Source organism: Sus scrofa, chromosome 7, assembly GCF_000003025.6.
Source record: "Sus scrofa isolate TJ Tabasco breed Duroc chromosome 7, Sscrofa11.1, whole genome shotgun sequence".
Taxonomy (NCBI): Eukaryota; Metazoa; Chordata; class Mammalia; order Artiodactyla; family Suidae; genus Sus; species Sus scrofa.
The window spans coordinates 55,320,404-55,334,450 of NC_010449.5; the positions used below are offsets into that span (position 1 = coordinate 55,320,404).

General features: G+C 55.0%; 1 protein-coding gene across 1 annotated transcript; it reads right to left on the bottom strand.

Annotated features, from left to right (window-relative positions):
* On the bottom strand, nucleotides 1,613-7,197 carry MESP1 (mesoderm posterior bHLH transcription factor 1). The gene is made up of 2 exons (XM_001925990.6): nucleotides 2,242-7,197; nucleotides 1,613-1,958 (listed from the first exon to the last, which is right to left on the bottom strand). The coding sequence occupies exons 1-2, from the start codon at nucleotides 2,935-2,937 to the stop codon at nucleotides 1,884-1,886; spliced, it is 771 nt and encodes a 256-aa protein (XP_001926025.1). The 5' UTR covers nucleotides 2,938-7,197; the 3' UTR covers nucleotides 1,613-1,883.

The following is a 14,047-nucleotide window of genomic DNA, read 5'->3' on the forward strand; positions in this document are numbered from 1 at the left end:
TGGGAGGGTGGAGCGCGTTGGGGGTGGAGGCGCGGGAAAGGGGGCGGGTCAGCGAAGGTGTGAGGCCCCGCCCCGCCGCCGGGCCGCTGCAGCCAAATGCTGCCCAGGGGGCGCCTGGACTGCTGAGTCACACACAGTGACACCCCCTGCCCCCGTCCCACTCGGAATTACTGCCCCTCCTGGCCTGAGCCAGAGCACTGGAAATGATCTCCCAAGTGGTTTCAAAAACAAACCTATCAATAGCAATGGATAAAGAAACTGTAGTACATCCATACAAGGGAATATCATTGGGCCATAAAAAGAAATGAAGTCCTGAAACAAGACAGACAAAAAAGACCTCATATGATTTCATTCCTCGGAAATGTCCAGAACAGGTAAATCTATAGAGATAGAAAGCAGAAGTGCAGGCTTCGGTGGGGAAATGGAATAATGAGTCACTGCTAATGGTGACGAGGTGTCTTGTAACCTGTCAAAAGTAGACAGCGGTGATGGTTACATGACTGCATGAATCTACGAAAACCACTGTATTATGTACTCTAAAAGGGTGAATTTTATGGTAAGTGAATTGTATCTCAAGCCCTTATAAAAATGATTAAAGTCAGTATTTCAAATATGTTTAAGAGAGGCAGAGGGGAAGAACTGAGTATCCATAGATGGCTGAGGGAACCTTGGGCAGAAAGGCTACACCCCTTCGCCCCACTGCACTCCCCAGCCTTGACTGCTCACCAGCCCCTCTGACTAGGCTCCTTCACCACACAGTGCTTCCCTAATCTGAATCCAAGCCCATGTAGACAGGGGTGTGGCAGCTTGTCCTGGCTCCAGGTCAGCTGTGTGGATCTGGACACAATTGGATGGACCTCTCACCTCACCCTAGACCTCTGAGAGGTCACAGTAACATACACCCAGGTCTGACTCATTGATATTATTTTATGTCTCTAAACAACATGGAAGAGAAACCAGAGTGAAGGGAGATGGAACACCCCAGGGTCCAGGCCATGATGCTCCAGCACAAAGGGAATAAGGACTTGGGACACATGCAATGCACCCGTGGAGCTGGTGTCCCCTCAGGCCCCAGAATGAATGGAGCTGGCAAAATCCTACCAAAGCTGAGAGCTTGTATTCTGAAGTCACATCTAGACTCGAGTGCTGATCCTTGATTTATCCTTCTGTAAAATGATTAGTTGGGGAAATAACTAAAAAATGCTTTAATATATTTTTTAAATTGGGGAAATAAAAAATGCTTTAATATATTTAAAAAATAAAATTAAATGATTACTTAGGTATTGAAAAAGAATGTGAAATGGACCTGGTGCACGGTAAGTATGTGATAATGGAAATGTATTTTCTACAGAGATACTTGGTTTCATCCAGCTCCTCACCAGGTTCAAAGAAAAGATGGTCAGATTCCACGCTGCCTCTTTCTCACTTGAAGCTCCGCCCCCTTCAAGCTGCCCCATTGGGAACAGAAGATGCTAAGCCAAGGCCGGGGGCAAGAACGAAGGGTGTGTCCTTTGGGGCTGAAGATTGCGACAAACCCTCCCGACTCTCCTATGTTCTTTGGAGAAGGTGAAAGGGGCTTTGTGTCCCTGTACAGGAAAAGGAAGTTGCCAACTGAAACCAGCACAAAGTTTATTCACAAATAAATAAATACATACTAGGCAGAGCCTCCTGCTTGCCTCAAAGTGTTTACCCTCTGGGGCCCTCCATTCTGGGAGGAGTGGGGGAGTCCGTCCTAGGTGGGGTCAGGCCCTTACTTTCAGCAATGCCCTTGCCCTCTTCCAGGAAAGGGAGTCTAGAAAGGGACGGCTTCGAAGGCGCGGAGGCCAAAAAGGCGTCGGTGCTAACGGAACAGGGGGCCAATATTCCACCGTCACGTCAACTGCTCAGGCCGGCGGCCACTCCAGTGGCGAGAGGGGCATCCAGGTCTCCAGCAGGGCCAGTACGTCGCCGGGAAGGAGCTGCGGGGAGAGAGGAAACAACAGGGCTCTCAGCTTTGGCCTCTGAGCGTCAGCGTCCGCGCTGGAGAGCGCACACTCTTGGGGAACCTCTGGCAAAGAGCGGGACCCGGTCACCTGCGTGTCCTCTCCCTCCCAGCAGCGCTCGAGCTTCCTAGCCTGGTGGTGCGAGGGCCGCACAGGGGCCGGTCCCCGCAGTGCGCGCCGGGAGCGCAAGACGATAGGTGGCGCCACCCACGACGGCGCCGAGACGGGAGGAATTCCGCGCGAGGAAGGCGGTACTAACCGGAGAGGAGGGGTCTGGCTCCATCGCAGGCCCTTCCGGGCATGCAGCTTCGTCGTAGAGCTGCGGCGGGTCGCACGTAGCGAGGGCTCCCGGGCAGACAGAAGGAGACCCCCAAGACGTCGGAGCACCGGCGGCTGAGCTGCGGCCCAGGCCGCCCGCTTGCGTCTGCGTCTGCGCCTGCGCGGGGCCGCCGTCGGGGCACCGCGGGCAGCCCCGGGGCAGCACCACGTCGCCGCGTCGCCGGCGCTCGCGCTGCAGGCTCTCCTCGCTGAGGCCCAGCACGGCCGACAGGTGGCCGATGTAGCGGATGGCCAGGCGCAGCGTCTCGATCTTAGTCAGGCTCTGTCCGGCGGGCGCCACGGAGGGCGGCAGAAAGCGGCGCAGCTGGTGCAGCGCGCGGGCGAGCGTGCGCATGCGCAGCTTCTCGCGTTCGCTGGCGCTCTGCCGCTGCCCGCTGCCCAGGCGACCGCCCCGCGCGCCGCGCCTCCCCGCAGGCTGGGCGCGGAGGGCCGCGCGGGCGAAGGGCCTCCCGGGACTGGGCACAGGACTGCTGGCCGGGGCGCTGCACCAGGAGTCCGGGGACGAGGCGGGGGAGCAACCGCAGTCCCTGTCGGCGGTCGGCGGCGGCCGAGCTGGGCCCCAGCCCGCGGAGAGGACCCAGGACTCTGAGAGCGGCGGGCAGAGGGACTGGGCCATGGCAGCGGCGGCGTGTCTGGGGACTGGCGGCGGGCGACCGCTTTATCCCGACCGCGAGGTGTGAAGTGGCCCCTTCCAGGCCACATCAGCACTTCAAAGCGGGCTCGGGGCCTGAAGGGGGCGGGGCTTGACCCTTTGAACCAACGGAGGGCGCGAAGGTGCGGGGCCCGTTGGCTGCGCCAGGTTGGTCACACCTGGGCCCGCGCATGGGCACCTGACCCAGACACGCAGGCCTTCTTCCCGTGCCAGTGGCCCGCGCTGTCCGAGTGTTGGCCCAGCCCAGGAGGCTAAAGGAAGCGACGTCAGGGACCTGGAAGTCCAGTACGTAGGTTTGGAGCTGCCTTTACCTGTGGGGACCTGAGGCACATTCTTCACTTTTCTTGAATCTTCCTTTCCAGTTTGTATAAGGAGGCCTCAGGGCATACTGCAGCCAGGTCCGTGGACTTGCAGTGGGGACTGGCAGTGGGGCGCAGAGGCCAGAGGCACAGTAACCTGTTCCTCCTCTGAGGCCGGCTGGCCCTAGATGCGCCCTTCCCTGGTGGTGGTGAATGGGAGGGATGCTGAAAGGAAGTTACTCCAGGCGGATGCAACAAACTGGCAGAATCTGGTCAGGGTGCCGGACCATCTGAGCCCAGGGTGCCGGACCATCTGAGCCCAGGGAGGGGATTCTTCCGCCCTCCGGGACACCTTCCTCCTGGCAGGATCAGGGACTTAGCCTGGGGCCACAGCTGCTACCACTGGCTAGCAGCTGGTATTCTGCCACTTTGGGGCAAGTATAACGGGCTTTGCCAATGAAATGTGAGTGGAAACGACGCAGAAAAAAATTAACAAAATTCAGCACCCCTTCATGATAAAAAATGTTCAGCAAACTCAGACTAGAGGAGAACTTTCTCAGTCTGATAAAAGAAGCTATAGCTAACATCATAATAAAACTGAAAGATTTCTCCCTAATACTGAGAACAAGGTGAGGATGTGGGCCTCTAACGACACCTGCAGGGGTGCAGTTGGGGGGGGGGTGTCCAGCTTGTGCAATAAAGGAAGAGAAATAAAAGGCATTACGGACTGGGGAGGAAGAAATGAACTATTTACAGACAACATGACTGTCCACATAGGAAATCTCAGGACATCTACACTGCCTGCCTGACTCCTCAGGGGGTTTGAGTTTGTACCTTGTCACAATAGCTACTTCATGCATAGCTGTCTGCTCTCCAGCTAGATTGTTAAGTACATGGTGTCTGGTATCATGTCTTCAAAAGAAGTGGTATCCAGGGTCTCTCTCAGCGTTGGGGGTCTAGTGTTTGCATACTCCCACCCCCACCCCCTGAGTTTCCAGTTCTGTGAGACTGATGGGTGAGCTGGTTTGAAGCAAAGAAAGCCAAGCGTCTATCTGGGCATCTCTATTCACCACCGCCCCCTTCTCCTTGTCCCTTTTTACTTCTACTGCCCTTGGCCTCCTCTAACACCTATGTCCCCTCCCAGCAGCCCCAGATGCTTGTGCCCATGGTCACACCTGGGAGTGGCAGTGCCAACTCACCCTTGGGGAGAAGGAGAGGAACCCACTCCAAGGGCACATGCCACAGGATCCATCTACCCCCAAGGAGAAGCTGGTCCAGGAGGACCCTCCTTGGCCTACAGCTGTCAGCACAGTCTACCCCTTCTGGACCCTGGCCAATAGATGCCTTCCTGGGGTTCCAGATCCAGGCCAAAAACTTGGCATTGGAGCACAGCGAAGTCCCCTTTGATCCCACTGGACTGCAGCTAACAAAGAGTGGGAACTGGTTGTGCACCCAGGCAGGAGGGGTGCAGAGTAAAAACTAGACAGGCAGGTGGGTCGGGGTCTCTGTGGCCAACCTCTGAACGTCAGAAAAAAATCCTTCCTGTTCTTGCGAGTGATTCTGATTTCCACTTTGTAGCTAATTTATTGAGAAAACTCAGAATGACCAAAACCCCCTAAGGTGATCAGCCACCTTTTGTTTTATTGTCATGTCTCTATTTGAAGTTAGAATATACACAGGTGACTAAAAAGTCAAGAGAATGAACAACTGCAGAGGGTCTAACAAATCTTTCTTATCCTACCTCTGAGCCCTCCAAGTTCCCGTCCAGAGGAAAAGGCCATTAATGGCTTGTGGGCAACTATGCTCTGAAGTGAATTTTTATTAAACACAAAGTCACCCAACATTTTTTGGACAAGGGGCCATGTGTAGGTGGCAGACTTTATCTTAAAAAGCACAGCTCTGGCCCCTGAGGATTCTCGGATCTGGGATCCGACATGCATTGCTCACTTACGTGGGAGTCACAGAGTCCTGGAGCGTGAGAGGGACACTCTGAGTGGTGCATGACAGGAGGCTCTCCGGTTGATAGGGCTGAGAGGGTTAAAAAGACCCATGGGTGCCTGTAGAGACAAACCCCAAAACTGGCATGACAGAGGCAGAACAGATGGGAGGGTCCCCACCCACCCCCAATCTTTGGGTCTTTGAGCCCCAAGGGCTGCCTTGGCAGCAAACTGGAGGGGCCATGTGGGAGTCCCGTTGCCTTCAGAGTCTCAGGGCCCAGGGTGTGCAAGGGTGATGGTGAATGAGCCTGATAAAGCCAGGTGGGGGCAGAGGAGGGAACCCCCAACCTGGAGCTGGGCTCTACCCCCTCCTGTCAGCCAGGCTCCCTCTTGCCCTTCCCCATTCCTCTCTCACCTTTGATCTTATCACCAGCCTCTCCAGTGGCTTCATTAGGGAGCTGCCCCAGTTAATGAGTTCTCCAGGCGGCAGGGCCCACACGCCCTCCTGCTGGGGTGAGGACTTCACACTTTTGGGGCCTGTGTTTTGACAAGTGCCGAAGCCAGTGGCTCCTGCTCCCCTGGCCCGAGCCTGCCTCTGCCTGCCAATGTGTCAGGCTGGGAAATGAGGCCTTGGGGCAGCCCCACCGAGCAGAGGTGAGAGTTCAGACGGGGTCCTTGGCCAGGGTGGGGGTGCAGGCAGGACAAGGCAGCACCCCCTTGGGCCCAGGGCCCGGGTCTCTGCCTGCCCACTAGGAACCAGCCGGCTTCCTCAGACCGAGCCTGGGTCCTGGGCGCTGCCCCCTCCCACTTCCCAGCCTCAGTACCCTTATTTTCCGGCCAGCCCCTCTAACATGGGAGTGCTAATCAAAGGTGCAGTGTCGGTTTTCCCCTTGCGGCCCCTAATCCCCATCCCCACTGGAGCCAGAGGCCCCAGGAGAAGGAAGCAGCTCTGTCCTAACGCCAGCCTGTTTAGCATGAGCAGCACACCTCCTGGGAAGCTCCTAATTTGGGTGTCCCCTACTGCCAGGGATCCTCCCACCACACCTCGGCACCAGCCCGCAAGGCAAGCTCTTTCAGGGCAGCGGTTCTTATTCACGAAGCCCCCACCTTCAGATAACCTGGGGCACCCCTCTGGGGTGTGGCCAGGGTGGCTTAGAATAGAATGCCCTTCTGCCCTGTACCACCGGTGGCACTTGGGTAACTCACTCCATGTTTCTGCCCTGGCCTCTGTTTCTGCCCTGTAATACCTCCTGTGCCAACAGTGCAAGGATCAAATCATAGCACAGGGACCGTGCTTTGGGCAGAGCCCACCTGTGTGTTCCTGCTGTCACTTGGGGTCTGACACTGTACTGGGGCTTGGCTGGGTTACAGCTCACAACCACACTGTGATATGAGTGTCATTGCCCCACTTTGTAGATGTGGAAACGAGTGGAAGCCCAGAGAGGTGGTCCTGTGTTGCATGGCTAGTAGGGGAAGAGCTGGGATCTGTTCTGCTCTGTCTGGGACCAAAGCCAATGTTCTGTTTTCCCACCAGTCCCCCTGCCCCCTCTGGAGGACTAGAGTGGCTCCTTTCCTCCTGGAGGGGTGCCCTGGGAGTGCCCTGCTGGGGGAGGGCTATGCCGCATAATCTTTAAGCCCCCAGGAAACCTTGATATACCAGGACCTGTTGAGAAGTAAAAAGAAAACAGGTTTCCAGACCCTGGACCTGCTTGAACCAGAATCCCCAGAGGAGATTCCGGGTGTGAAAAGTAAAATCTGGAGTTCCCATGGTGGCTCAGTGGTTAACGAACCCGACTAGGAACCATGAGGTTGTGGGTTCAATCCCTGGCCTTGCTCAGTGGGTTAAGGATCGGGCGTTGCTGTGAGCTGTGGTGTCGGTCACAGACGCAGTTCGGATCCCACGTTGCCGTGGCTGTGGTATAGGCTTCAGCTGTAACTCCGACTTGACCCCTAGCCTGGGAACCCCATATGCCACGGGTGCGGCCCTAAAAAGCAAAAACAAGAAGAAAAAAAAAAGTAAAATCTCCGGAGAATTATGAGGCTTGGCCACTTTTGAGAAGTAACACCCTAGAGTGAGCACTTCCCAATCCAGAGAAAAGGCATGGGGGGCAACCCCCACCATGGAGCCTAAGCTTCACCAGGTCTTGGAAAGATGAGGCCGTGCTTGTGCTGGCGAGGGGGCTGCAGCCACCTGGAGCCCAGGGCCGTCAGGGGCCCAGCAGGAAGGCTCCCAACTTCTCCTCCACTTCCCCCCTTCCCCACCAGCCCAGCTTATGCCCCCAAAACTCCCAGGAAGCCCCTTCCAACGGAGGCCACCCCCTCTCCTCACACCTTTAGCTCCTGGAGCCACCGACTTGGCAAGCCATATGGAATAGATTATTCTGGACCCATGATAATCTGATTATCTTGGTCATGGATCAGCTGGATGCGCAGCTAGTGGAAGTCACAGGAGGCAGAGTGACAAGGAGGGAGGGGGTGGGAAGAAAGGAGAGAGATTTGTCAGATTCCGGGGAAAGGCTGGAGAGGAAGTGCCAGAATCTCCCCAGTTTGGAGAGCTGGGCAGAGAATGCAGGGTGAGTAGACTGCACCTCTCTCCTGAGGGTGTCACACTTATGCCTCGCTTCATCTAGGTAAGTGGAGCCTTGCAGTGAAACACGGGGAAACCGCAGCATAAAGAGCTGACCAGCCCGAAGCAAAGAGACAGACATGTAAATGTGGGAAAGTTTGTCACATGACCCCTCAGTTTCTAAGCTGTGAAGTGGAACGGGGACCCCCAAGTGCTTGCTGAGATGCCTTGGGGGACTGACTGCATACCTTGTTTGCAAGGTACCGGTCTCAAGCCAGAGGGATGCCCTGGCTATCCAGCCTCCTTGCACTCCCAGCCACAGACAGCAGAGGGCGCTGCCCAACCACTTGGAATCTTGGGATCTGAGGTGGGCCGACCAGTCAGGGGCCTTTTTTCCTGGGGCCTGGGGCCATAGTGAGTACAGGATGGGGAGCTTAGCAGACATGTCAGAAATGCTGGGGCTGGCTTAAGAAAAGGGTGAAGCCAGCTTAGTGCTGGTGTGATGGGCTAGGTGACCCCAGAGAGGCCACTTGCCCTCTCTGGACCCCAATTTGCTCATCTGTCCACTGGGAAAAACATACACCTGTGTGCTGAGAGGGAGAGCAAGATGGAGCCTAGAGGAGTGAGGAGAAGGGGGACGGGCTCAGGTCCCTACACACCCCTGGGAGCAGAGGCAGAAAACAGACCACGAACCAACCAAAACTCTAGGCTCCCCAGCAAGGATTTGCAGGCCCGGCTCGACTGCCAACTTGGGGCGTGTCCAGCACCAGCCCCTGTAGATGGCACAGGAGGGAGCTCCCTCCAGGCAGGATGCACAGGTTTTGGGTGCCTTCTGACCCCACCCCTACCCCAACCGCACAATAGCACAGGGAGGTGGCAGGACAATGATGAGGTCACTGGGTGGCTCAGGCCCTCAGCCAGCTCCAGGTTGTCCTTCCCAAGGACAGGGGAAGGCACACACCTCCTCCTCACCTCTCCTGAGGGATCTGACTTCAGACCCAATAAAAAGCAGAGGGGCTCGCTCGTAGGGCTGAGCTAGAATGCCTGGGCAGGACCTGGTGGAGTGAGGAGCCTCTGGGCTTAAGATCCTTTGCCAGAGACTGGGGGACAGTGACATCCTTGACAGAGCGGAGAACGTGTAGGGGGTGAGGATAGAGTTTAAGGTGACCAGATAATAAATCAAACAGAAGAAGGGTCTTACCTGGTCAGTACCGATTACGTGCCAAGGACTAAGGACGGGATGAACGCAGTCCTCGGCTCTGGAGGTTCCCCCACCAAGAGAAATCCAAGACTCAGCCCTGGCCTGAGCTGAGGGAGTTTCCTTCACCCTTGGAGAGTATGCCTCACCCCAGGCCCCAGGAGGACACGGTCAGCACCTGGCACAGGTGGCCAGGCTGGCTGAGACCCCCTGGGAATGCTGGCTCTGCTGCTGGCCGCCCACAACCAGGCTGCCTCCCAGGCTCCACAGGGCTGGCCCAAGGCTTTTGAACAGCCTTGGCATGCCCTTTGCCCAGGGGTTTCCCTGACCGATGACTCCCCTGATAAGAAAATATTAAAAGGCTCAAGAGAGGGAGTTCCCGTTGTGGCTCAGTGGTTAACGAATCTGACTAGAAACCATGAGGTTGTGGGTTCGATCCCTGGCCTTGCTCGGTGGGTTGCAGATCCGGCGTTGCCGTGAGCTGTGGTGTAGGTCGTGGACACGGCTCGGATCCTGCGTTGCTGTGGCTCTGGTGTAGGCCAGCGGCTACAGCTCCGATTAGACCCCTGGCCTGGGGGCCTCCACATGCCGCAGGAGTGGCCCAAGAAATGGCAATAAGACAAAATGTACTGCTGAACCAAACTGCAGAAAAATCCCTTCAATATGACCCCACGGATATAAGGAAAAACAAAAGACAACAAAAATCTAAAAAACAACCCCTCCACAAAAAGGCTCAGAATGATACCACACATTTGGCAAAAGGGGTTTCTGTATTTATGTGTGTAAATGCATACTCCCCAAATCGGAATAATGTACCAGGACTTATGTGGTGTGGGGGTGTGGGCAAGGCTAGGTTCTGGGAAGTGACAAAGGCAGGCTTTAATCTCATCTGTAATGTCCAAAATGTTTACAGAGAGTTTAAATTCAAATATTACATGTGCAATTTTAAAATAACTTTGAGGAGCTCCCATTGTGGCTCAGCGGGTTAAGAACCTGACTAGTATCCATGAGGATGTGGGTTCAATCCCTGGCCTCACTCAGTGGATTAAGGATCTGCAAGCTGCGGTGTACGTCACAGATATAGCTCAGATCTGGCATTGCTGTGGCTGTGTCAGAGGCTGGCAGCTGCAGCTCTGATTGGACATCTAGCCTGGGAACTTCCATATGCCACAGGTGTGGCCCTAAAAAGCAAAAAAATAAAATAAATAAATACCTTTAAAAATAACTTTTAACATATATGTATAAGGGAGTTCCTGCTGTGGCCCAGTGGGTAAAGGATCCAGCATTGTCTCTTCAGTGGCATGGGTTCGATCCCTGGCCCAGCACTGTGGCACAGTGGTTTAAGGATCTAGCATTGCTGCAGCTATGGCATAGGCTGCAGCTGCAGCTGAGATTTGATCCCTGGCCTGGGAACTTCCATATGCCATACATGTAGCCAAAAAATATACAGATATTAGGATATACCTATGTGGAAAACTTTAAGGCATCTCAGTATATACTAATAGAGAATGTGTTACTTAAACTGTTATCATCACAGCATGGAGTACTAGGCATGTCTTAAAAATCTCATTGCAGAGGAGTTCCCGTCGTGGTGCAGTGGTTAACGAACCCGACTAGGAACCATGAGGTTGAGGGTTCAATCCCTGGCCTTGCTCAGTGGGTTAAGGATCCGGCATTGCCGTGAGCTGTGGTGTAGGTTGCAGACACGGGTTGGATCCTGTGGCTGTGATGTAGGCTGGCGGCTACAGCTCTGATTAGACCTCTAGCCTGGGAACCTCCATATGCCTCGGGAAGCGGCCTTAGAAAAGGCAAAAAGACCAAAAAAAAAAAAAAAAAATCTCATTGCAGAAATACATCTACTGATGTGGAAAAAGTTCTTAATACATTAGTGAGAAAAGCTGGTCACAGAACAACCTGCTCTTTCTACATCCCGAGGAATTGAAAGCAGAGACCAGAACAGATATTTGTCCACCAACATTCATTGCAGCATCATTCATAATAGCCAAAAGGTAGAAACAAGCCAAATGCCCATCAACAGATGGATAAACAAAATCTGACATATATGTACAATAGAGTATTTCTCAACTATAAGAAGGAATGAAGGGAGTTCCCGCTGTAGCTCAGTGGTTAACAAATCTGACTAGGAACCATGAGGTTGTGGGTTCGATCCCTGACCTCACTCAGTGGGTTAAGGAGCCGGCATTGCTGTGGCTGTGGTGTAGGCCAGCAGCTGTAGCTCCGATTAGACCCCTAGCCTGGGAACCTCCATATGCCATGGGTGCGGCCCTAAAAAAAAAGAAGGAAAAAAAAAAAAAAAAAAAGGAATGAAGTTTGGGCATATGCTACACAGTGAATGAACCTTGATGCCATTTCGAAATAAGCCAGATACCAAAGGACAAAAACTGTAGGATCACACTTAGAGGAGGAACCTAAAATAGACAAATTCATAGAGATAGGAAGCAAGCGAAAGGTTACCAGGAGGGGCTGGGGGGCTGGAGGTAAAAGGGGGTTTTTGCTTAATGGATATAATTTCTACTTGAGAGGGCGAAAAAGTTTTGGGAATGGAAGTAGTGATGGTTGCACAACATTTCGAATGTAATTATTGCCACTGAATTGCATGTTTAACAATGGTTAAGATGGCAAATTTGGATTCCCCGTTGTGGCGCAGAGGAAACGAATCTGACTGGGAACCATGACGTTGCAGGTTCAATCTCTGGCCTCGTTTAGTGGGTTAAAGATTCAGTGTTGCCATGAGCTATGGTGTAGGTTGCAGATGCGGCTTGGATACTGCGTTGCTGTGGCTGTGGCGTAGACTGGCAGCTGTAGCTCCAATTGGACCCCTAGCTGGGAACCTCCATATGCCATGAGTGCGGCCCTAAGAAGACAAAAATGAAAAAAAAGGTTAGGATGCAGAGATACTGACCAGTGTTCTTGTTCTCTCTGGGTGGAAGTGGGGGCATCCTAAATTCCTTTCTTTTTGATCATCTGTATCTTCTCACTCTTCCGTAATGACTATGCATTGTTTTAATAAGTTAAAAAAGAAAGAAAAAGAAGGGAAGGAGGGAGGGAAAAGGAAAAGACTGCAGCCCCTCCCCCACCGTGTTTGCATCCAGTAGCAGAGCCTGTGGACTCAGGCACCCCCTTGTGGCTTTCAGAGATCAGGTTGGGTCTTCCCTAGAGGAGCCCGAAGGAGTGAGCACCCTTCCCCCTCCCCCTTTGTCCCTCCCAAGAGCTGCAGGACCACAGATGGTCACTTCTCTCCAGCAGGGCAGGCAGGGGATACTCTTGGAATCCCACATGCTCAACCATGATGCTGCATCTCTAATCCTCCCAGCAAGGTTACCCATTTCATAGATGAGGAGACTGAGGCTCTGCTGGGGACTCAGCCCAGGCACAGCTGGCCCTAGGCCTGAGCTGCCTCCGCTGGGCCTTGCTGCCCCAGGTGCTGGACCAGGCAGCCCTGGGCTCTCTGCAGCCCCTTCCACACCAGCTTCTTTGGCTCAGCCTTCTTGCTGGAGGAAGGTCAGGGGGTCCACCTCCATGCCCCAAGCCTGCTGGGCAGCTCCCTGGATGTCTGCAGCCCCAGCCAATAGAAGCTACATCCTTCCCAACTTCCCCACATTCCCTCCTATGGGATCCCCAGCCCACTCCCAGCACCTCTGCCTCTGCCCCATCCAGTCAGCCCTTGGTGCCTCGTGACTGGTTTCCTGTCTCCAGCTCTTCAACTTCCAACTCCTCTTCTTCCTCAGAAGTTCTGTAGATCTTGTTACCTTCCTGAGTCCAAATTCCTCACTTGGCAGGACTTTCCAAGCCCACCTGGCCCCCACTTGCCTGTCCACCCCCCGCCGACCCTCCCCACCTCCACCCCAGGGCTCCAGCCCTGGGCTTCCCTGCTCCACACTGGGTTCCTCCTTTCCCCTCCACTCGAAGGAAAATCCATAACCTCACATGACTTCAGGTTCCCCGCTTCCTCCAGGGACCCACCCTCATCCCTTGGCCAGGTAGCACTGCTCGCCCATGGTACCCAGCACACCAGGTCCCCACAGACTCAGAGCCAATCTGTCCTTCTCCTCCAGCTCAGAGCTCCCTGGAGCCTTGGCCTCAGGTCCAGGGCAGTATCCCCATAGTGGAAGGCATGGCCTTGAATGGTTCGAATTCTGGTCCTGGGGGACCTAAGGCGAAGGCAGTGGTCTCTCTGGACCCAGTCTCCCCACCTGAGCAGGGGAAGAAGTGCAGGCTGTAAGGCCTGGGGTTCGAACACTGGACAGGTTACTGCAGACACAGCACTGGGCGCTGTGTGACATGAAAGCGCTTAGAGACGGGCAGGTCCGAGGCCCAGTCAGGGTGAGTTCAGTTCCAGGGACAGCTCTGTGACCTTAGCCTCTGGGCCCCCTGGTGACACTGATGGTGCCCTGTGTGGCAGGACTTGGGCATCAGGCTTCCTTGGCTGTGCCCAAAGTCGCACATCAGCCCCCCGGGCCAGGAGAGGGGAGTATATGCACAGGCTGACTTAGGGCTTCCAGAGCCAAGTGTCCACGTGAGGCCCTTGTCCTGCTGTGTCCCTCCCTCCCCATCCCAGGGACACAGACTCTGCCATCCCTGGCCTCCCAGGATGGGGACCAGTAGCCTCCCACCCCCACCCCAGAAGTGCTTTCTGGGGTTTCTGCGGGGCCCTGCTGCCAGGCTGCTCTGGAGGCCCCTGTACACCCTAGTTCCCAAGTCAACACCTTCTGCCCCCGGGGAGGCGGCCTTGTATCCACAGGCTGACAGGAGGTGTGAAGGCAGCCGCAGTGGCCAAGGGGGAGGCTGGGCTGGTAATGAGAAAACCACACGGCCCCTGCAGCCCCCGGGCGGCCTGCCTCCCACTTCACATTCCCACAGCCTGACATCCCCCCACACCCTGGGCCTTGAGGGGTCCCAAGAGGAAGGAAGGGAAAGAAGATGCAGGGGCCAGTTCCCAAGGGCCTTGTGCTGCCGGCCAGGAGGGGAGCAGGTGGAGGACTTCCAAGAGTGGGGCTGGCGTAAACAGACGGTCAGTCCTAGCTCAGCCACCGCGGCTGACCGGCTACACTGC

What these genes read in the sequence shown, in the direction of transcription:
- MESP1 (XM_001925990.6), bottom strand. Translation starts at nt 2,937, where the DNA reads ATGGCCCAGTCCCTCTGCCCGCCGCTCTCAGAGTCCTGGGTCCTCTCC. An exon ending in AGCCAGACCCCTCCTCTCCG is followed by an intron (nt 1,959 to 2,241) that starts GTTAGTACCGCC and finishes CTCTCCCCGCAG; the next exon opens with CTCCTTCCCGGCGACGTACT.